Source organism: Phyllobates terribilis, unplaced genomic scaffold, assembly GCF_046119375.1.
Source record: "Phyllobates terribilis strain yellow unplaced genomic scaffold, ASM4611937v1 Scaffold_1__5_contigs__length_1240528914, whole genome shotgun sequence".
In the NCBI taxonomy this organism is placed as follows: domain Eukaryota; kingdom Metazoa; phylum Chordata; class Amphibia; order Anura; family Dendrobatidae; genus Phyllobates; species Phyllobates terribilis.
In genome coordinates, this window is record NW_027362761.1 from 303,846,222 (window position 1) to 303,869,638 (window position 23,417).

Here is a 23,417-nt window from a genome sequence, read left to right on the forward strand (position 1 = left end):
AACCCCCATGTAAGTGCTCAGCGTAGAGCACAAGATAAACTTGATCCAAAATGTTATGTAAAATGTTCCCAATAAAGGTTGCAACTAAACCCACAAAAAATCAAATTCCCCACTCAGGACCATCATCTGTTAAAGGAAATATAGGGGGCTTCCACATTACTGGCAGCACAAAGGCTCTAGAAAAGCAACTTGTCCCCCCCCCCCAAAAAAAAAAAAAAAAATTTCAGAAATTCTGCACTCCCAAATCCAAATGCCCCTCTCCCTTTTGAGCCCCAGTGTACCTAAACGACATTTAGCATCCACATGTTTGGCATTCCTGTATTCCTGTAGTGGTCATAGACCGCCTAATTTACAGATGCATGTCTCCAGAAGCACATGCTGAGCATAATGTACTGGGCATTACAAGGTACTGGGCACTACAACATACTGGGCATTGCAATGTACGGGCACTAAAATAGCAGATATTAAATTTTCACTCAGCATTATCCACTGCTGCTTGTTTTTGGAAAACACACATGGAGTCAAATCATCACTACACCTGTTAGTAAATCCCCAGAGAGGTATAATTCCCCAAATAGGGTCACTTGAGGGGTGTATTTTGCTGTTCTAGCATTTAGGGGATCTGTATAAGGAGTCTCCAAACTATTCTAGGAAAATCTATGCTCCTGGAGGCAAATAGCGCTTCGTCCCTCCCGAGTCTCACCGCGTGGCTAAGCAGTACTGTACAGCCACATATGGGGTATTTCCACGTTCTACAGAAATTGTGTGACAAATTTGTGCTATTTTTACCCATTTCCCCTTGTGAAAATATAAAATCTGGTGCTAAAACAAAATTTTTGTGGTAAAAATTTAACTATTTTTTCTTCACTGCCCAATGGTATAAAATTCTGTGACACACCCGTTGTGTCAATATGATCACTGCACCCTTAGATTAATTCATTGAGAGGTGTAGTTTGTAAAATTACATCACTTATGGGGGGTTTCTGCTGTTCTGGCACCTCAGCTGCTCTGCCAATGTGACATGGCACCCTCAAACCATTCCAGCAAAATCTGATCTCCAATATGGCTCTTCTTCCCTTCTGAGCTTTGCGCTGTGCCTCAAAAGTAGTTTTTATTATTATTATTATATTATTATAATTTATTATAGCGCCATTTATTCCATGGCGCTTTACATGTGATAGGGATATACATAGCAAAAACATTTACATAATCTTAACAAAACAAGTCAGCGACTGGTACAGGAGGAGCGAGGACCCTGCCCACGAGGGCTCACAGTCTACAAGGGATGGGTGAGCATACGGTAGGTGAGGGTAGAGGAGGTCATGCAATAATGTGGTGGAGCGGTGGTTACTGCAGGTTGTAGGCAGTTTTCAACTACATATGGGGTATCGGTGTACTCAGGAAATATTGCACAACAAATTTTATGGTGCAATTCCTCCTGTTACCCTTGTGAAAATAAAAAAATTGGGGTTAAAAGAACATTTTTGTGAGATAAATTTGATTTTTGATTTTCACAGTTTTAAGGTTATAAACTTCTGTGGAGCATCTGGATGTTCAAGGTGCTCACCACACATCTAAATACGTTCCTTGAAGGGTTTAGTTTCCAAAATGTGGGAGGTTTCTACTGTTTAGGCTCATCAGAGGCTCCCCAAACATGACATGGGCTCCGCTAACGATTCCATCCAATTTTGCGTTCAAAAAGCCAAATGGCGCTCCTTCCCTTCTGAGCTCTGTCATGCACCCAGACAGTAGTTTTCCCCCACATATGGGGTATCAGTGTGCTCAGGAGAAATTTCACAACAAATTGTTTGGTGCAATTTCTCCTGTTACCCTTGGGAAAATAAAAAAATTGAGGCTAAAATTACATTTTTGTGGTAAAAATGTGATTTTTTTCTTTTCACGGCTCAACGGTATAAAATTTTGTGACACACCTGCGGTGTCAATATGATCACTGCACCCCTAGATGAATTAATTGAGAGGTGTAGTTTGTAAAATGGGGTTACTTATGGGGAGTTCTGCTGTTCTGTCACCTCAGGGGCTCTTCCAGTGGGTCATGGCACCAGCAAACCATAACAGTAAAATCTATAATATGGTGCTCTTTCCCTTCTGAGAATTCTATTCTGCCTGAAAAGTAGTTCCCGATTACATATAGAGTATTGGTGCACTCAGGAGAAATTGCACAACAAACTGAGTGGTCAATTTTTTCCTATTGGCCCTTATAAAAATTAAAAATTTGGGGCTAAAACATATTTCAATAGTAAAAATGTAATTACTCTTTATTCACTGCCCAATGGTATAAAATTCTGTGAGGTACATGTGGTGTTAACATGCTCACTCCACCCCTAGATTAATTCATTGGAGATGTAGTTTTTAAAATGATGTCACTTATGTGGGGTTTCTGCTGTTCTGGCACCTCAGGGACTCTGCCAACATTGCATGGCACCCTCAAACCATTCCAGCAAAATCTGAACTCCAATATGGCACTTCTTCCCTTTTGAGCTTTGCAGTGTGCCTCAAAAGTAGTTTTTGACTACATATGGGGTATCGGTATACTTAGGAGAAATTGCACAACAAATATTGGGGTGCGTTTTCTCCTGATATCCTTGTGAAAATTAAAAAAATTGGGGCTAAAACAACATTTTTGTGGGAAAAATATATATTTTTTAATTTTCACAGTTCAACGTTGTAAAATTCTGTGAAGCACCTGTGGGTTCAAAGTGCTCATCACATGTCTAGATAAATTCCTTGAGTGGTCTAGTTTCCAAACAGAGGTCACTTGTGGAGGGTTTCCACTGTTTAGGCACATCAGTAGCTCTCTGTCACGGGTGTGTCAGGTGTGACAGACAGTCGCTCTGGAGCCGGCTGTAGAACGTCACTGCGCTTGGCATTGGAGAAGCCTTCTTGATTCACTCATCTCTGTAATATAGTTATATCCTTCTTCCTTTGGGACCCAGCAGCAACCTCCACCTTCTGCTGTTGATTGACACACCCTTACTGGGTAGTTAAATAGTCTCAGTTTCTCCAGAGAGTCGTCGGTCATAGTTCTTTGTACCTCTGTGTAGACTTGGAGCACTAGCAGTTGGCTAGTTTCTTCTCTGGTGCCCTTGGAGAACAGTTGACGTTATCTCTCTGGTGTCTGCTCAAGCTAAGTGCATCCCCTTTGTTTGTCTACCTTGTTGTCTTTAGCATGTAGTGGGGCTTGACTAGTGCTCACCCTGTCCCCTCCCTATCTAGGGCCAAGCTCTAGGGGCATTCATGGCTTTGGTTCCTGCTCAGCGATAGGTGTGGAACCTATATAGGGATGACAGGGTAGGCAGGGTGATATTAGATCTGCCTACGGGTCTCCACTCCCCCCTCTCTGTAGTGTTTGGGCTTCCTCCCCCTCTTCCCTTTGTATTTGACTTTGTCACGCAAGGTGAGGGAAAGACTATCTCCAAATGCGACATGGCGTCCCCTAACAATTCCAGCCAATTTTGTGTTCAAAAGTCAAATGGTGCTCCTTCCCTTCCGTGTCCTGCTGTGCGCCCAAACACTAGTTTTCCACCAAATATGGGGTATCGGTGTACTCAGAAGAAATTGTACAACAAATTGCATGGTGCAATTTCTCCTGTCACCCTTGTGAAAATGCAAAATTTTGGGTTCAAGAAATTTTTTTATGGGAAAAAGTAAAATGTTAATTTTTTCCTTTCACATTGCTTTAATTCCTGTGAAGCACATGAAGGGTTAATAAACTTCTTGAATGTGGTTTTGAGCACCTTGAGGGGTGCAGTTTTTAGAATGGTATCACTTTTGGGTATTTTCTGTCATAAAGGCCCCTCAAAGTCACTTCAAATGTGACGTGGTCCCTAAAAAAATGGTTTTGTAAATTTTGTTGGAAAAATGAGAAATCGCTGGTCAACTTTTAACCCTTAGAACTTCCTAACCCAAAAAATTATGTTTCAAAATTTGTGCTGATGTAAAGTAGACATGTGGGAAATGTTATTTATTAACTATTTTGTGTGACATAACTCTCTGGTTTAAGGGCATACATTTGAAAATTGCTACTTTTTTAAAAAATGTTGCCAAATTTCCAATATTTTCACAAATAAATGCCAATCATAACCAATTTTTTTATCACTATTATGAAATACAATATGTGATGAAAAAACAGTCTCAGAATCACTGGGATATGTTAATGCGTTAAAGAGTTATTACGTCATAAAGTGACACTGGTCAGAATTGAAAAAATTGGCCTGGTCACTAAGGTGAAAAAAGGCTGGAGGTGAAGGGGTTTTGGGAGAAACTGAAGTGTTGTGCTGCATATTGGCAATTGAAGCCTAATGGAGGTAAATGGAAGGTCATGTATTTGGGCTGTGGAAACAAAATGTACATAACTACATAACTGTGGATAAAACCGTCACAGAAAAAGACTTAGGTATATTGGTGGATAGCAAACGCCACTTAGTAATCAGTGCAAGGCAAGTGCCAACAAGGCAATTAAAATCATGAGATGCATTGGACAAGGGGACATCCTATATGTCTAAAGGAATTAAGGTTATACCTTAACCATAGATGGGGATTTTTTATTGTAAGAGCAGTGAGACTATGGATTATTTACTGTACAAATAGTGAGACTATAGATTCTTTACTGTATGAGCAATGATACTACGGATTCTTTACTGTACGAGCAGTGAAGCTATGGATTCTCTACTGTACAAGCAGTGAGACTATGGATTCTCTATTGTATGAGCAGTGAGACTATGGATTCTCTACTGTATGAGCAGTGAGACTATGGATTCTGTACTGTATGAGCAGTGAGACTATGGATTCTCTACTGTATGAGCAGAGAGACTATGGATTCTCTACTGTACGAGCAGTGAGGCTATGGATTCTTTACTGTACGAGCAGTGAGACTATGGATTCTCTACTGTATGAGCAGAGAGACTATGGATTCTCTACTGTACGAGCAATGAGACTATGGATTCTCTACTGTACGAGCAGTGAGACTATGGATTCTTTACTGTACGAGCAGTGAGACTATGGATTCTCTACTGTATGAGCAGTGAGACTATGGATTATCTACTGTATGAGCAGTGAGACTATGGATTCTCTACTGTACGAGCAGTGAGGCTATGGATTCTTTACTGTACGAGCAGTTAGACTATGAATTCTCTACTGTACAAGCAGTGAGACTATGGATTCTTTACTGTATGAGCAGTGAGACTATGGATTCTTTACTGTACGAGCAGTGAGACTATAGATTCTTTACTGTATGATTAGTGAGATAATGGATTCATACTGTACAAGCAGTGAGGCTATGGATTCTTTACTGTATGAGCAGTGAGACTATGGATTCTCTACTGTACGAGCAGTGAGGCTATGGATTCTTTACTGTATGAGCAGTGAGACTATGGATTCTCTACTGTACGAACAGTGAGGCTATGGATTCCTTACTGTACGAGCAGTGAGACTGGATTCTCTACTGTACGAACAGTGAGGCTATGGATTCTTTACTGTACAAGGAGTGAGACTATGGATTCTCTACTGTACAAGGAGTGAGACTATGGATTCTCTACTGTACGAGCAGTGAGACTATGGATTCTCTACTGTACGAGCAGTGAGACTATGAATTATCTACTGTACGAGCAGTGAGGCTATGGATTCCTTACTGTACGAGCAGTGAGACTGGATTCTCTACAGTACGAGCAGTGAGGCTATGGATTCTTTACTGTACGAGCAGTGAGGCTATGGATTCTTTACTGTACAAGCAGTGAGACTATGGATTCTCTACTGTACAAGCAGTGAGACTATGGATTCTCTACTGTACGAGCAGTGAGACTATGGATTCTCTACTGTACAAGCAGTGAGACTATGAATTCTCTACTGTACAAGCAGTGAGACTATGGATTCTCTACTGTACGAGCAGTGAGACTATGAATTCTCTACTGTACGAGCAGTGAAACTATGAATTCTCTACTGTACGAGCAGTGAGACTATGAATTCTCTACTGTACAAGCCGTGAGACTATGAATTCTCTACTGTAGGAGCAGTGAGACTATGAATTCTCTACTGTACAAGCAGTGAGACTATGGATTCTCTACTGTACGAGCAGTGAGACAATGGATTCTCTACTGTATGAGCAGTGAGACTATGGATTCTTTACTGTACGAGCAGTGAGACTATGGATTCTTTACTGTACGAGCAGTTAGACTATGGATTCTCTACTGTACGAGCAGTGAGACTATGGATTCTTTACTGTACGAGCAGTGAGACTATGGATTCTCTATTGTATGAGCCGTGAGACTATGGATTCTTTACTGTATGAGCAGTGAGGCTATGGATTCTTTACTGTACGAGCAGTGAGACTATGGATTCTCTACTGTATGAGCAGTGAGACTATGGATTCTCTACTGTACGAGCAGTGAAGCTATGGATTCTCTACTGTACAAGCAGTGAGACTATGAATTCTCTACTGTACAAGCAGTGAGACTATGGATTCTCTACTGTACGAGCAGTGAGACTATGGATTCTCTACTGTATGAGCAGTGAGACTATGGATTCTTTACTGTACGAGCAGTGAGACTATGGATTCTTTACTGTACGAGCAGTGAGACTATGGATTCTCTACTGTACGAGCAGTGAGACTATGGATTCTCTACTGTACGAGCAGTGAAGCTATGGATTCTCTACTGTACGAGCAGTGAGACTATGAATTCTCTACTGTACAAGCAGTGAGACTATGGATTCTCTACTGTACGAGCAGTGAGACTATGGATTCTCTACTGTATGAGCAGTGAGACTATGGATTCTTTACTGTACGAGCAGTGAGACTATGGATTCTTTACTGTACGAGCAGTGAGACTATGGATTCTCTACTGTACGAGCAGTGAGACTATGGATTCTTTACTGTACGAGCAGTGAGACTATGGATTCTTTACTGTACGAGCTGTGAGACTATGGATTCTCTACTGTATGAGCAGTGAGACTATGGATTCTCTACTGTACGAGCAGTGAGACTATGGATTCTTTACTGTACGAGCAGTGAGACTATGGATTCTCTACTGTACGAGCAGTGAGACTATGGATTCTTTACTGTACGAGCAGTGAGACTATGGATTCTTTACTGTACGAGCTGTGAGACTATGGATTCTCTATTGTACGAGCCGTGAGACTATGGATTCTTTACTGTATGAGCAGTGAGGCTATGGATTCTTTACTGTACGAGCAGTGAGACTATGGATTCTCTACTGTATGAGCAGTGAGACTATGGATTCTCTACTGTACGAGCAGTGAGACTATAGATTCTTTACTGTACGAGCAGTGAGACTATAGATTCTCTACTGTACGAGCCGTGAGACTATGGATTCTTTACTGTACGAGCAGTGAGACTATGGATTCTCTACTGTACGAGCAGTGAGACTATAGATTCTTTACTGTATGATTAGTGAGATAATGGATTCATACTGTACAAGCAGTGAGATTATGGACCTCTCTGCCACACAATGTTATAATGGTTTATTCATGAAACAAGTACAAGCAGGACCTGGAGGCCTTTTTTGAAAGATCCAATATTACAGGTTATGGGCTCTATAGTCTGTGATGGGGCGTTGACCCTGAGAACTAGTCTGATTGCCATATGTGACATCAGGAAGGAACTTTCCCCTATGATGGGGCCAGTTATATTAGGCTATATGTTGTACTTGATGGACTTTTGTCTCCCTTCAACCTTAAAACGATGAACCCTTCTGGGTTATTTCTGGAGGTGAGATGTGACCCAAGGATTTATTCCGCTGGCTCCAGGGAATCCGATCACGTGGTACTTTAGGAAATTGCTTTGCGCGCCTTTACGTCAGCGTCATGCCATCCAGTGCGCTTCACGGCTCGAGAGATGGCTATCACCTGTCCAAGAGCCCTGTTCTGAATCTCTTCTCAGAAATGCACCTTTAGAAGCAGGATTCCATACTACATTTAGGATGGGGCAGTGAAACCGGACACCATTCTACCAAATAAAGCTTGGTACAGACTGTCCAGCGGTAGCCTGCATTCTGCAGCAGACGGTCCAGGGGAGCCAGAGCGCATCTGCAATATGGGAGCCTGCACCTCAGTGACTGTAGTGACGCTGAGCTGTCGCTAGAGGCGCTCACACTACACGCAGCCTCCGCACACAGCTGATCGCGCAATCCTCCCAAGCCAATGAGCAGCGAGCCGAAAACAGGTGCTGGTGACGTCAGGGCTGCGCACGCATTGCCAGGCTCTTGCAGTGATGGGTGCGGGGGAGCGCAGCGCTGTAGGGACCGGAGAGCGCAGCGCAGCCCGAGGCCTGCGGGGCCGGACACCTTCCTGCTGAATCCCGGGTGTGGGGGGAGGGGCCGGGTGAGCACACCGGAGGGCGCCGGACAGTGCTGGCATACACTGGGTGCGCTATTAGTAAAGTAGTGACTGCGAGCTGCGGGGGTCCTGTCCCTAGACAGTGTCTGGGCCCCGCTTGGGGTGTAGGCGCTGAGCCCACGCAATGCTGTAGTGCGGGGATGTGAGCGCTGCCCACCCCGCCGTACCCGGCATTGCCTCGTGTACAGTGATAACCCGGCGGTGCCCTCCTGCCCGCTCACAGGGCGCAGAAGACCCGGGCAGGCTGCACCCCGCGCACTGCCCGCCGCTCCCAGCTTCAGCACCAGCCGCCCGGACAGCGCCCTATGGAGCTCCCTGTCAGCCGCCGTTCTACGTCCTCCCCAGAGCGGCCTGACCAGCCGGAGCCGGGGCTGCTGGAGCTGGATGAGGAGCTGGTGCTAATGGCCGCAGAGGGGGACGGGGACCCGGAGGACGAGGGCTCCAGGGAGGACCCAGCTCTCATCTCGGTCATTCGGCAGAAGGAGAGGGATCTGATGCTGGCGGCCCGGCTGGGGAAAGCCCTGCTGGAGAGGAACCAGGACATGAGCCGGCGCTACGAGGACATGCAGAGGGAGCTGACCGAGCGGCTGGAGGTCAGGGCTGCTCTGCCTGTGGGGAGTGTGCTGCCAGACCCTGCTGAGTCTGTGTACTGTATGTGTGGTGGGGACATGGACTGTGTATGGAAGGTGTGTACTGTATGTGTGGTGGGGACATGGACTGTGTATGGAAGGTGTGTGCTGTATGTGTGGTGGGGACATGGACTGTGTATGGAAGGTGTGTACTGTATGTGTGGTGGGGACATGGACTGTGTATGGAAGGTGTGTACTGTATGTGTGGTGGGGACATGGACTGTGTATGGAAGGTGTGTACTGTATGTGTGGTGGGGACATGGACTGTGTATGGAAGGTGTGTACTGTATGTGTGGTGGGGACATGGACTGTGTATGGAAGGTGTGTACTGTATGTGTGGTGGAGACATGGACTGTGTATGGAAGGTGTGTACTGTATGTGTGGTGGAGACATGGACTGTGTATGGAAGGTGTGTACTGTATGTTTGGTGGGGACATGGACTGTGTATGGAAGGTGTGTACTGTATGTTTGGTGGGGACATGGACTGTGTATGGAAGGTGTGTACTGTATGTGTGGTGGGGACATGGACTGTGTATGGAAGGTGTGTACTGTATGTGTGGTGGAGACATGGACTGTGTATGGAAGGTGTGTACTGTATGTGTGGTGGAGACATGGACTGTGTATGGAAGGTGTGTGCTGTATGTGTGGTGGGGACATGGACTGTGTATGGAAGGTGTGTGCTGTATGTGTGGTGGGGACATGGACTGTGTATGGAAGGTGTGTGCTGTATGTGTGGTGGGGACATGGACTGTGTATGGAAGGTGTGTACTGTATGTGTGGTGGGGACATGGACTGTGTATGGAAGGTGTGTACTGTATGTGTGGTGGGGACATGGACTGTGTATGGAAGGTGTGTACTGTATGTGTGGTGGGGACATGGACTGTGTATGGAAGGTGTGTACTGTATGTGTGGTGGGGACATGGACTGTGTATGGAAGGTGTGTACTGTATGTGTGGTGGGGACATGGACTGTGTATGGAAGGTGTGTACTGTATGTGTGGTGGGGACATGGACTGTGTATGGAAGGTGTGTACTGTATGTGTGGTGGGGACATGGACTGTGTATGGAAGGTGTGTACTGTATGTGTGGTGGGGACATGGACTGTGTATGGAAGGTGTGTACTGTATGTGTGGTGGGGACATGGACTGTGTATGGAAGGTGTGTACTGTATGTGTGGTGGGGACATGGACTGTGTATGGAAGGTGTGTACTGTATGTGTGGTGGGGACATGGACTGTGTATGGAAGGTGTGTGGTGGGGACATGGACTGTGTATGGAAGGTGTGTACTGTATGTGTGGTGGAGACATGGACTGTGTATGGAAGGTGTGTACTGTATGTGTGGTGGAGACATGGACTGTGTATGGAAGGTGTGTACTGTATGTGTGGTGGGGACATGGACTGTGTATGGAAGGTGTGTACTGTATGTGTGGTGGAGACATGGACTGTGTATGGAAGGTGTGTGCTGTATGTGTGGTGGGGACATGGACTGTGTATGGAAGGTGTGTACTGTATGTGTGGTGGGGACATGGACTGTGTATGGAAGGTGTGTACTGTATGTGTGGTGGGGACATGGACTGTGTATGGAAGGTGTGTACTGTATGTGTGGTGGGGACATGGACTGTGTATGGAAGGTGTGTACTGTATGTGTGGTGGGGACATGGACTGTGTATGGAAGGTGTGTACTGTATGTGTGGTGGGGACATGGACTGTGTATGGAAGGTGTGTACTGTATGTGTGGTGGGGACATGGACTGTGTATGGAAGGTGTGTACTGTATGTTTGGTGGGGACATGGACTGTGTATGGAAGGTGTGTACTGTATGTGTGGTGGAGACATGGACTGTGTATGGAAGGTGTGTACTGTATGTGTGGTGGAGACATGGACTGTGTATGGAAGGTGTGTACTGTATGTTTGGTGGGGACATGGACTGTGTATGGAAGGTGTGTACTGTATGTTTGGTGGGGACATGGACTGTGTATGGAAGGTGTGTACTGTATGTGTGGTGGGGACATGGACTGTGTATGGAAGGTGTGTACTGTATGTGTGGTGGAGACATGGACTGTGTATGGAAGGTGTGTACTGTATGTGTGGTGGAGACATGGACTGTGTATGGAAGGTGTGTACTGTATGTGTGGTGGGGACATGGACTGTGTATGGAAGGTGTGTACTGTATGTGTGGTGGGGACATGGACTGTGTATGGAAGGTGTGTACTGTATGTGTGGTGGGGACATGGACTGTGTATGGAAGGTGTGTACTGTATGTGTGGTGGGGACATGGACTGTGTATGGCATGTGTGTACTGTATGTGTGGTGGGGACATGGACTGTGTATGGAAGGTGTGTACTGTATGTGTGGTGGGGACATGGACTGTGTATGGAAGGTGTGTACTGTATGTGTGGTGGGGACATGGACTGTGTATGGAAGGTGTGTACTGTATGTGTGGTGGGGACATGGACTGTGTATGGAAGGTGTGTACTGTATGTTTGGTGGGGACATGGACTGTGTATGGAAGGTGTGTACTGTATGTGTGGTGGGGACATGGACTGTGTATGGAAGGTGTGTGCCGTATGTGTAGTGAGGACATGGACTGTGTATGGAAGGTGTGTACTGTATGTGTAGTGAGGACATGGACTGTGTATGGAAGGTGTACTGTATGTGAGGTAGGGACATGTACTGTATATGGCAGGTGTGTACTGTATGTGTAGTGAGCGGATAGGCTGTATATGGAAGGTGTGTACTGTATGTGTAGTGAGGACATGGACTCTCTATGGCAGGTGTGTACTGTATATGTAGTGGGGACATGGACTGTTTATGACAGGTGTGTACTGTATGTGTGGTGGGGACATGGACTGTGTATGGAAGGTGTGTACTGTATGTGTAATGAGGACATGGACTGTATATGGAAAGTGTGTACTGTATGTGTAGTGAGGACATGGACTTTGTATGGAAGGAGTGTACTGTATGTGTAGGGAGGACATGGACTGTATATGGAAGGTGTGTACTGTATGTGTAGTGAGGGCATGGACTGTATTTGTAATATATGTACTGTATATGTTGTGAGAACATGGACTGTATATGGAAGGAGTGTACTGTATGTGTAGTGAGGGGATAGGCTGTACATGCAAGGTGTGTTACTGTATGTGTAGTGAGGGGATAGGCTTTATATGGAAGGTGTGTATTGTATGTGTAGTGAGGGGATAGGCTGTACATGCAAGGTGTGTTACTGTATGTGTGGTGGGGACATGGACTATATGGAAGGTGTGTACTGTTTGTATAGTGAGGACATGGACTGTATATGGAAGGTGTGTACTGTATATGTAGTGGGGACATGGTCTGTATATGGAAGGTGTGTACTGTATGTGTGGTGGGGACATGTATTGTATATGGCAGGTGTGTACTGTATGTGTAGTGAGCGGATAGGCTGTATATGGAAGGTGTGTACTGTATATGTAGGGAGGACATGGACTCTATATGGCATGTGTGTACTGTATGTGTAGTGGGGACATGGACTGTGTATGGAAGGTGTGTACTGTATGTGTGGTGGGGACATGGACTGTGTATGTAAGGTGTGTACTGTATGTGTGGTGGGGACATGGACTGTGTATGTAAGGTGTGTACTGTATGTAGTGAGGATATGGACTGTATATGGAAGGTGTGTACTGTATGTGTAGTGGGGACATGGACTGTGTATGGAAGGTGTGTACTGTATGTTTGGTGGGGACATGGACTGTGTATGGAAGGTGTGTACTGTATGTGTGGTGGAGACATGGACTGTGTATGGAAGGTGTGTACTGTATGTGTGGTGGAGACATGGACTGTGTATGGAAGGTGTGTACTGTATGTTTGGTGGGGACATGGACTGTGTATGGAAGGTGTGTACTGTATGTTTGGTGGGGACATGGACTGTGTATGGAAGGTGTGTACTGTATGTGTGGTGGGGACATGGACTGTGTATGGAAGGTGTGTACTGTATGTGTGGTGGAGACATGGACTGTGTATGGAAGGTGTGTACTGTATGTGTGGTGGAGACATGGACTGTGTATGGAAGGTGTGTACTGTATGTGTGGTGGGGACATGGACTGTGTATGGAAGGTGTGTACTGTATGTGTGGTGGAGACATGGACTGTGTATGGAAGGTGTGTGCTGTATGTGTGGTGGGGACATGGACTGTGTATGGAAGGTGTGTACTGTATGTGTGGTGGGGACATGGACTGTGTATGGAAGGTGTGTACTGTATGTGTGGTGGGGACATGGACTGTGTATGGAAGGTGTGTACTGTATGTGTGGTGGGGACATGGACTGTGTATGGAAGGTGTGTACTGTATGTGTGGTGGGGACATGGACTGTGTATGGAAGGTGTGTACTGTATGTGTGGTGGGGACATGGACTGTGTATGGAAGGTGTGTACTGTATGTGTGGTGGGGACATGGACTGTGTATGGAAGGTGTGTACTGTATGTGTGGTGGGGACATGGACTGTGTATGGAAGGTGTGTACTGTATGTGTGGTGGGGACATGGACTGTGTATGGAAGGTGTGTACTGTATGTGTGGTGGGGACATGGACTGTGTATGGAAGGTGTGTACTGTATGTGTGGTGGGGACATGGACTGTGTATGGAAGGTGTGTACTGTATGTGTGGTGGGGACATGGACTGTGTATGGAAGGTGTGTACTGTATGTGTGGTGGGGACATGGACTGTGTATGGAAGGTGTGTGGTGGGGACATGGACTGTGTATGGAAGGTGTGTACTGTATGTGTGGTGGGGACATGGACTGTGTATGGAAGGTGTGTACTGTATGTTTGGTGGGGACATGGACTGTGTATGGAAGGTGTGTACTGTATGTGTGGTGGAGACATGGACTGTGTATGGAAGGTGTGTACTGTATGTGTGGTGGAGACATGGACTGTGTATGGAAGGTGTGTACTGTATGTTTGGTGGGGACATGGACTGTGTATGGAAGGTGTGTACTGTATGTTTGGTGGGGACATGGACTGTGTATGGAAGGTGTGTACTGTATGTGTGGTGGGGACATGGACTGTGTATGGAAGGTGTGTACTGTATGTGTGGTGGAGACATGGACTGTGTATGGAAGGTGTGTACTGTATGTGTGGTGGAGACATGGACTGTGTATGGAAGGTGTGTACTGTATGTGTGGTGGGGACATGGACTGTGTATGGAAGGTGTGTACTGTATGTGTGGTGGGGACATGGACTGTGTATGGAAGGTGTGTACTGTATGTGTGGTGGGGACATGGACTGTGTATGGAAGGTGTGTACTGTATGTGTGGTGGGGACATGGACTGTGTATGGCATGTGTGTACTGTATGTGTGGTGGGGACATGGACTGTGTATGGAAGGTGTGTACTGTATGTGTGGTGGGGACATGGACTGTGTATGGAAGGTGTGTACTGTATGTGTGGTGGGGACATGGACTGTGTATGGAAGGTGTGTACTGTATGTGTGGTGGGGACATGGACTGTGTATGGAAGGTGTGTACTGTATGTTTGGTGGGGACATGGACTGTGTATGGAAGGTGTGTACTGTATGTGTGGTGGGGACATGGACTGTGTATGGAAGGTGTGTGCCGTATGTGTAGTGAGGACATGGACTGTGTATGGAAGGTGTGTACTGTATGTGTAGTGAGGACATGGACTGTGTATGGAAGGTGTACTGTATGTGAGGTAGGGACATGTACTGTATATGGCAGGTGTGTACTGTATGTGTAGTGAGCGGATAGGCTGTATATGGAAGGTGTGTACTGTATGTGTAGTGAGGACATGGACTCTCTATGGCAGGTGTGTACTGTATATGTAGTGGGGACATGGACTGTTTATGACAGGTGTGTACTGTATGTGTGGTGGGGACATGGACTGTGTATGGAAGGTGTGTACTGTATGTGTAATGAGGACATGGACTGTATATGGAAAGTGTGTACTGTATGTGTAGTGAGGACATGGACTTTGTATGGAAGGAGTGTACTGTATGTGTAGGGAGGACATGGACTGTATATGGAAGGTGTGTACTGTATGTGTAGTGAGGGCATGGACTGTATTTGTAATATATGTACTGTATATGTTGTGAGAACATGGACTGTATATGGAAGGAGTGTACTGTATGTGTAGTGAGGGGATAGGCTGTACATGCAAGGTGTGTTACTGTATGTGTAGTGAGGGGATAGGCTTTATATGGAAGGTGTGTATTGTATGTGTAGTGAGGGGATAGGCTGTACATGCAAGGTGTGTTACTGTATGTGTGGTGGGGACATGGACTATATGGAAGGTGTGTACTGTTTGTATAGTGAGGACATGGACTGTATATGGAAGGTGTGTACTGTATATGTAGTGGGGACATGGTCTGTATATGGAAGGTGTGTACTGTATGTGTGGTGGGGACATGTATTGTATATGGCAGGTGTGTACTGTATGTGTAGTGAGCGGATAGGCTGTATATGGAAGGTGTGTACTGTATATGTAGGGAGGACATGGACTCTATATGGCATGTGTGTACTGTATGTGTAGTGGGGACATGGACTGTGTATGGAAGGTGTGTACTGTATGTGTGGTGGGGACATGGACTGTGTATGTAAGGTGTGTACTGTATGTGTGGTGGGGACATGGACTGTGTATGTAAGGTGTGTACTGTATGTAGTGAGGATATGGACTGTATATGGAAGGTGTGTACTGTATGTGTAGTGGGGACATGGACTGTCTATGGAAGGTGTGTACTGTATGTGTGGTGGGGACATGGACTGTGTATGTAAGGTGTGTACTGTATGTGTGGTGGGGACATGGACTGTGTATGTAAGGTGTGTACTGTATGTAGTGAGGATATGGACTGTATATGGAAGGTGTGTACTGTATGTGTAGTGGGGACATGGACTGCATATGGCAGCTGTGTACTGAATGTGTAGTGAGGACATGGACTGTATATGGAAGGTGTGTACTGTATGTCTAGTGAGGATATGGACTTTGGAAGAAGTGTACTGTATGTGTAGGGAGGACATGGACTGTATATGGAAGGTGTGTACTGTATGTGTAGTGAGGACATGGACTGTATATGGAATGTATGTACTGTATATGTTGTGAGAACATGGAATGTATATGTAAGCAGTGTACTGTATGTGTAGTGAGGGGATAGGCTGTACATTCAAGGTGTGTTACTGTATGTGTAGGTAGGACATTGACTGTATGTGGAAGCTGTGTACTGTATGTGTAGTGAGGACATGGACTGTATATGGAAGCTGTGTACTGTATGTGTGGTGGGGACATGGACTGTGCATGGAAGGTGTGTACTGTATGTGTGGTGGGGACATGGACTGTATGGAAGGTGTGTACTGTATGTGTAGTGAGGGCATGGACTGTATATGTAATGTATGTACTGTATATGTAAGGAGTGTACTGTATGTGTTGTGAGGGGATAGGCTGTACATGCAAGGTGTGTTACTGTATGTGTAGTAGGGGATAGGCTGTATATGGAAGGTGTGTATTGTATCATAGAATCATAGAATCATAGAATCATAGAATGGTAGAGTTGGAAGGGACCTCCTGGGTCATCTGGTCCAACCCCCTGCTCAAAGCAGGATTCACTAAATCATCTCAGACAGATGTCTGTCCAGCCTCTGTTTGAAGACGTCCATTGAAGGGGAACTCACCACCTCTCGTGGCAGCCTGTTCCACTCATTAATCACCCTAACTGTCAAAAAGTTTTTTCTAATATCTAATCTGTGTCTCCTCCCATTTAGTTTCATCCCGTTGCTTCTAGTCTTTCCCTGTATGTGTAGTGAGGACATGGACTCTAAATGGAAGATGTGTTAATGTATGTATAGTGAGTATATGGACTGTAATTATAGTGGGGACATAGGCCATATGTATAGTGAGGACATGGACTCTATGTATAGTGAGAACATGAGCTGTGTGTATAGTGAGAACATGTAGAATTATTAGTGTGTGTGTCATTTGAACTGCATGTGTAATGTATAACACATGTACTATGTCCCAGTGTTATACATGCACTGTATGATTATGCTGTGCACATGTGTGGTGAGTATAATCTTATTTGGTATAAGCTACATTTTTAATTTTAACAGATATTGAATGTATGGTGTGTATGTGTAATGTGTATGTGTCACATCTTTCCATATGTAATGTGTATGTGTCACATCTTTCCATGTGTAATGTGTATGTGTCACGTCACTGCATGTGTAATGTGTATGTGTAATGTGTATGTGTATGTATCACTGCATGTGTAATGTGTATGTGTATGTATCACTGCATGTGTAATGTGTATGTGTATGTATCACTGCATGTGTAATGTGTATGTGTATGTGTCACTGCATGTGTAATGTGTATGTGTCACTGCATGTGTAATGTGTATGTGTCACTGCATGTGTAATGTGTATGTGTATGTATCACTGCATGTGTAATGTGTATGTGTCACGTCACTGCATGTGTAATGTGTATGTGTCACTGTATGTGTAATGTGTATGTATCACTGCATGTGTAATGTGTATGTGTATGTATCACTGCATGTGTAATGTGTATGTGTATGTATCACTGCATGTGTAATGTGTATGTGTCACTGCATGTGTAATGTGTATGTGTCACTGCATGTGTAATGTGTATGTATCACTGCATGTGTAATGTGTATGTGTATGTATCACTGCATGTGTAATGTGTATGTGTATGTATCACTGCATGTGTAATGTGTATGTGTCACTGCATGTGTAATGTGTATGTGTCACTGCATGTGTAATGTGTATGTGTCACTGCATGTGTAATGTGTATGTGTATGTGTCACTGCATGTGTAATGTGTATGTGTATGTATCACTGCATGTGTAATGTGTATGTGTCACTGCATGTGTAATGTGTATGTGTCACTGCATGTGTAATGTGTATGTGTCACTGCATGTGTAATGTGTATGTGTCACTGCATGTATAACAGTACATTTAAGTTGTATTTGATGTGGACTATGATTGTAAAGTCTGGAGTGCTGTGTGTGTGGTATGTACATGTGCTGTATTTATGGCATGTACTTATATACAAGGTATGTACTTGTGCTGTGTGTGCCATGAGCTGTGTGCACCCTATAATGTGCAGTACTTGGCAGGACCATATGTGGATGTGCTGTATATTGGGGGTATATTGACCGCAGGCCTGATCTGTAGTATATCTGCACCGCACATATTAGCTCAGGTCACACAGCTTCTGGATAGCGTCATGGGATGGGTTAGTCTCCACTCGCCTCTTCATTCCCTTCCTTCAATGTGCATCATAGGTAATTGTGCTGTAGCAGAAAACTGTGGTATCTAATAGATCCCAACCATTGCAGTCGTCTTGAGAGTGGACCTGCAGAATGCAGGCTGCCATGTTTGCGGACAGGAAGCTGTGACACCCCACCCGGTTATGTTATTAGATCACTTCCAGTCATGAGAGAGGCCGTTCAGTTCCTAGAAGGAGGAAATCAATCACTGTGCATTCCCCGTCTCACTCCCCGGAGCGCAGCTATTGGTTCTTAATGAGGATACTAAGTGTTTTCACCTCGCACACCGTACTGAGGGCCGCCGCCCTGTGCCATCTTACGTGTAGCAATAGAGACGATATGCCCTCCTCATTAATTCTGGCTTAGGGTTGCCAGTTGTGCAGCAGGTAATGTGGTGGCCTCTGTTTGAATTGCAAACATTAAATGGGGTCACCTTTGTAGATTCAGTCAAGTCCAGAACTAGTTAACAAATTTGTACTCCATCCAAAATCAACTGGTGTGGAAATAATTGGCTGAAGGAATGTGCCTGAGCCTTTCGCTACTCTTTCTTTGCCCAGAATTAGTGGTTAGACAGTGGCCGCAATTATATATGGAGACAATAAAGCAAACTGAACAAAATACGGGTAGATACAGTGTATAATATAGATAGTCCATTCATACAAGAGCAGCTTTGTACGTCCGATGCTCCCAGAATCCACAGCAAGTAGATGGTTTTCTCAGGGAGAATCTAGGACCTTCTCATTTCCACTAGAGGGGGAGACGACAGGGTAAATGCAGTATAACAATTGGTCATTCGAAAGAATGGTTGGACAGGGTCTGCCAGACCCCATGATCAGTCCATATGCTCTAATAGGACATGTATAAATAGGAGGCACCTATCTAATTCCTTTACAATAACAAAGATTAAAGGGCCTCGCCAATTTTTTTTTTTTTACTTCAGTGAATGTAATTTGGGCTAAAAAAAAAAACATTTTTGCAATTGGGTTGTAATAAAAATTTTGCACCGTTTGGCGTTTACAAGTTGTTTCCTTCCACACTCAACTTTGATATGGTCGGTGGTCATAAATTAGCTGAGAGGTACTAAAAAAACCACACAAAAGACTTACAAACTCTGTTGTGTGACCACCAGGAACTCACTGACGGATTCTCAGTCAACTCATTCTGCAGTCAGTAATAGTGCAACAGCTTTATATAGCAAATTGTGCAAAAGTTTTAATGAAACCAAATTGCAAAAAAATTATTTTTAGCCAAAGATACATGCATTTAAAAAAAGAAAATTGCCCTCCCCCTCTTTGCCTCAGAGGTGGACATCCCTTTAAATACATGCTGAAAATATTGAAAAGTTTTCCTGAAAGGTTGATTTTAATGTATGTCTATCCTCAGCATCTGGAGCAAGAAAAACATGAACTGAAAAGGAGATTTGAGAATCGTGAAGGAGAATGGGAAGGGAGAGTGTCTGAGCTGGAGAGCGACGTGAAGCAGCTCCAAGAAGAGCTGGAGAAGCAGCAGGTGCACTTGAGAGAGGCCGATCGGGAGAAATCCTCAGCTGTCCAAGAACTGTCAGAACAGAACCAAAGACTTTTAGAACAACTTAATAGGGTAAGTGTTGTCTTCATTCCTCATAGAAGTTGTGAATGTGATTTTTTTTAACACCCCCCTCCTCCATTTATTTTTAATTAATAATAAGTCTGTCAGGTATACCTTTATTACTGGATAAAATAGCTACATTTTCTACACTATTATTATTTTTTGTTTTCATTTAAAGCCTGATATTATACTTTGCCTTACTGAAGAGCTACTAAAAAACGCACACATCCACTCCAAAAGGCAAAGTTTCTTTCTAAACCTTTGCTGGGCACCATTAACTCCTGGGAGTGCACCAAGTGCTTACAATCAAGTATATCGATCCATCCATCACTCCGCTGGCCTCCTCCAGAGCAGGAAGCGTTAATATTCCAAGATTATGTTCCCTTTTCATTGAGACCTGTGATTGGCTGCAGTGGTAAGGTCACTGGAAAGAGACATCATAGGATGGGCCTTTGAATAATTTCCGTTAAAGCCTCCTGAACACAGCAGGTAGTCAGAGGCCTCAGTTGGGAGGTGAACAAAGAGCAGGACATCATTGCTTCTTGTCGGAGACCACCAGTAATGCCAATACTGGAGCTACAGGCATTAGAGTCATTGAGTATGTCTCATTTTATTATTATTATTATTATTATTATTATTATTATTACAACCATCCAGCCACATTACCCCTCACCTCTCACGTACACTTTAAAGGGAATCTGCCATTAGATTTTTTTGTACCTAATCTGAGAGACAGAGACCCTGATTCTAGTGATGTATCACTTATTGAGCTGCTTAGTGAAGTTTTTATAAGGCTATGTGCCCACGATGCAGAAATGCCTCGGATTTTTCCTGAGCGTTTCTGCATCTCCCTGGCAGAAAAAACACATGCGGATTTTCCTGCCAGGGACAAGCGTAAGTGAATCGTTTTTCACATGCATTTCCGCATGGTGGTTGTCAAGCGTTTTCCAAGCGATTTTAGCATCACTTGGAAAGTGATTGACAACTTGGTCAGACTATATAAATCCATGCAACCGGCATGGATTTTATATAGTGTGACCAAGTTAGTTAAAGAAAAGAATAAAAATGGTAAAAAAAAACAAAACATTATACTTGCCTTCTGATGGCCCCCGGTCTTTTCTCCGCTGCGTCCTGTCTCTTGTACGGCTCGCGGTGGTGTAAAAGGACCTGCCATGACGTCATTTAGTCATGTGACAGGTCACGCGACCGCCGACTTCAGCGGTCACGTGACCCGTCACATGACTACATGACGTCTTGGCAGGTCCTTTTAGACCATCGCAAGCCGTACAAGAGACCGGACGCAGCGGAGAAAAGACCGGGGGCCATCAGAAGGTGAGTATAATGTTTTTTTTATTTTAATTCTTTTTTTTTTTACAGGTACCTTGGTACCCGAGTCTGGAGGAGAGTCTCCTCTTCTCCAGACCCGGGTACCATCCGCACATTGAATCGCTTAATATCCGCATGTGCACATGTAGTCATGCGGATATTAAGCGATTCAATGCAAATCAGTGGCGGCGAAAACGCAGCACTTTCGCAGAATAATTGGTAGTGCTGTGGATTTTTCCGCAATGATAATCCGCAGAGGAAATTTCCGCAGCATGTGCACAGCACATGCGGATTATCATTGGGGAACATTGCAGACCTTCTACCAAGCTTTTTTTAAGCGTTTCTGCGGTGGAATTGCCTCTGCGGAAACGCTTAAAAAACGCATAGTGGGCACAAAGCCTAAATCATTGTTTTATATTCAAGAGACTATCACTAGAGGACTAGTAAACCTATTGCCAACTGCCTAGTTCAATCACGCATCCACCACTGATTGTCAGGTTTCTGCCTATGCGCAGTGTACACAGAACGCTGCCCATCAGTGTTGTGCTCTCAGATGCAGTGACAAAAACCTGCTGACAGACTCCCTTTAAAATCTTCAATACAGCAAATTACTGTATGTGAAAAAAAGAAAACAGCATGAAATCATTACAAATTAAAGCAAAAATGACATAGCTAAATATAGATGTAAGCTGTAAATTGTAAGAAGAGGTAAAATGACAGTTTCTTTTCCCAAATATGTATTCTTTGTGTGTATTACTTTGGGGTCTACATTGATGTGGCATTTTCCAAAATATGCTATGCTCCAATGTTGTCTTTGCAGTCAGCCATTTGCCTGTAAATAAGTCGTAAATACATTTATGATATAAGTTCACTATTACATGTCATTGTAGGAGAGATTTCTTTTTCTGAGAATGCTAATAGTGTAAGACAGTTTCTGCAATTACATCTGCAAATATAAGAAATGAGATTACCAGTCTGTGCACATGAGACCGGCCTCCTTCGTTGTCTGGAGACTGTCTATATATAGAAAGAAAGCTGCTCTCTCCCTGACCTAAGGCAGCAGTCTAATAGGATCTCCTGTGCATGGGTTTATGGATTAATCTACACTCAGTCAGAGGTATGACCACAACCCCTCGTGGTATAGTCTGTTTCCTAATAAATTCAGTATAATAAAATACTGTATATTCAATGGCGCAGTGTACTTGGATTTAACTATTCAAAGCCACAAAGAATATTGTTGCAGTACATACTATGCAGATCAATAGGGAGCAAGGGTTATCTGCTTTAGTTAATCCCTTTTTTTGATGGGTTATTCAGTAATAAGCTGATCATTGAGTTTGATGCTGCTTGGACTCCCATCAATTAGCTATAATCTGTGAACATACACATCACCAGGCGTTTAGGTTTTCTGCAGCACCACCAAAGTGTGAATTAAAAAAATACCCTGTTCCTATTGAAATTAATTCACTGTCTATGTAATGTGAAGACCTGATCGTTTCTAAGGCGAGGGCGCTCTCAAATTATACTAATAGGATTTGCAAAAGAAGATACAATGCAGCAGTCACATAAAAAATGTTCCTGTTGTTTATTGCGCTACATAAAAAGGAGAAGGGTATGGCAGACTCACACAGAACAACCGCCTTTCCTTGTCGCTTCATGCTTCTTCTTTCTTTATTCAAAAATCGTCTTAATTAAACCAGACTATACCTGAAAGACTCATCTGATCATCAAGGATCACATAACAGGTTTTTCTTTTTTTGGTTGACAAATACATTGGAAGCTTATACTCCAAACGTATCTCATTCATGAAAAAGATCGTCTTTTTGACATATACGTTGGGCTCGTATGCTTTGGCATTCTTTATTCTGCACATTTTCGAATAATAGAAGTCAATGTGTGAGAGATGCCACTTTGCACAGTGGCACACACTGCAATGTTCAGTCAGCGGTACACATCAGGGAATACTCCTTACACATATCTCAGACAAAGGGAAATGAGATATGAAGGGCACCTAAAATGTAGCTGTGAATGTCCTTTTCCTCTCCTCTCATCCAGGAACTGCTCTCTCCTAGATAGAAAATTCCCTATGGAACTGACTTATCTGCCCACAGAAGAGTACTACTTAAAACATCATCACTACTGGCCCCTTCCCCAGTAAATCATGTAAGGAATCAGAATAGGAAGGTTTCATCTTGTTCTGAATGTACAGTGCTGGTCACCATTATTGGCGCCCCTTCATTTTTTTATAGA

The 23,417-nt window shown here is 44.2% G+C and overlaps 1 protein-coding gene across 2 annotated transcripts in view; it reads left to right on the top strand.

Annotated features, from left to right (window-relative positions):
• Positions 1-8,199: 8,199 nt before the first annotated feature.
• BICDL1 (BICD family like cargo adaptor 1) overlaps positions 8,200-23,417 on the top strand; it is a 123,417-nt gene continuing 108,199 nt past the window's right edge. Inside the window, exons 1-2 of one of the 2 annotated variants that reach the window (XM_073673376.1) lie at positions 8,200-8,960; positions 19,638-19,853. In XM_073673376.1, the coding sequence (XP_073529477.1) occupies positions 8,673-8,960; positions 19,638-19,853 (504 nt within the window). In that variant the 5' untranslated portion in view covers positions 8,200-8,672. The remainder of the gene's footprint in view (positions 8,961-19,637; positions 19,854-23,417) is intronic. The other variant, XR_012318314.1, reaches the window with a different exon arrangement.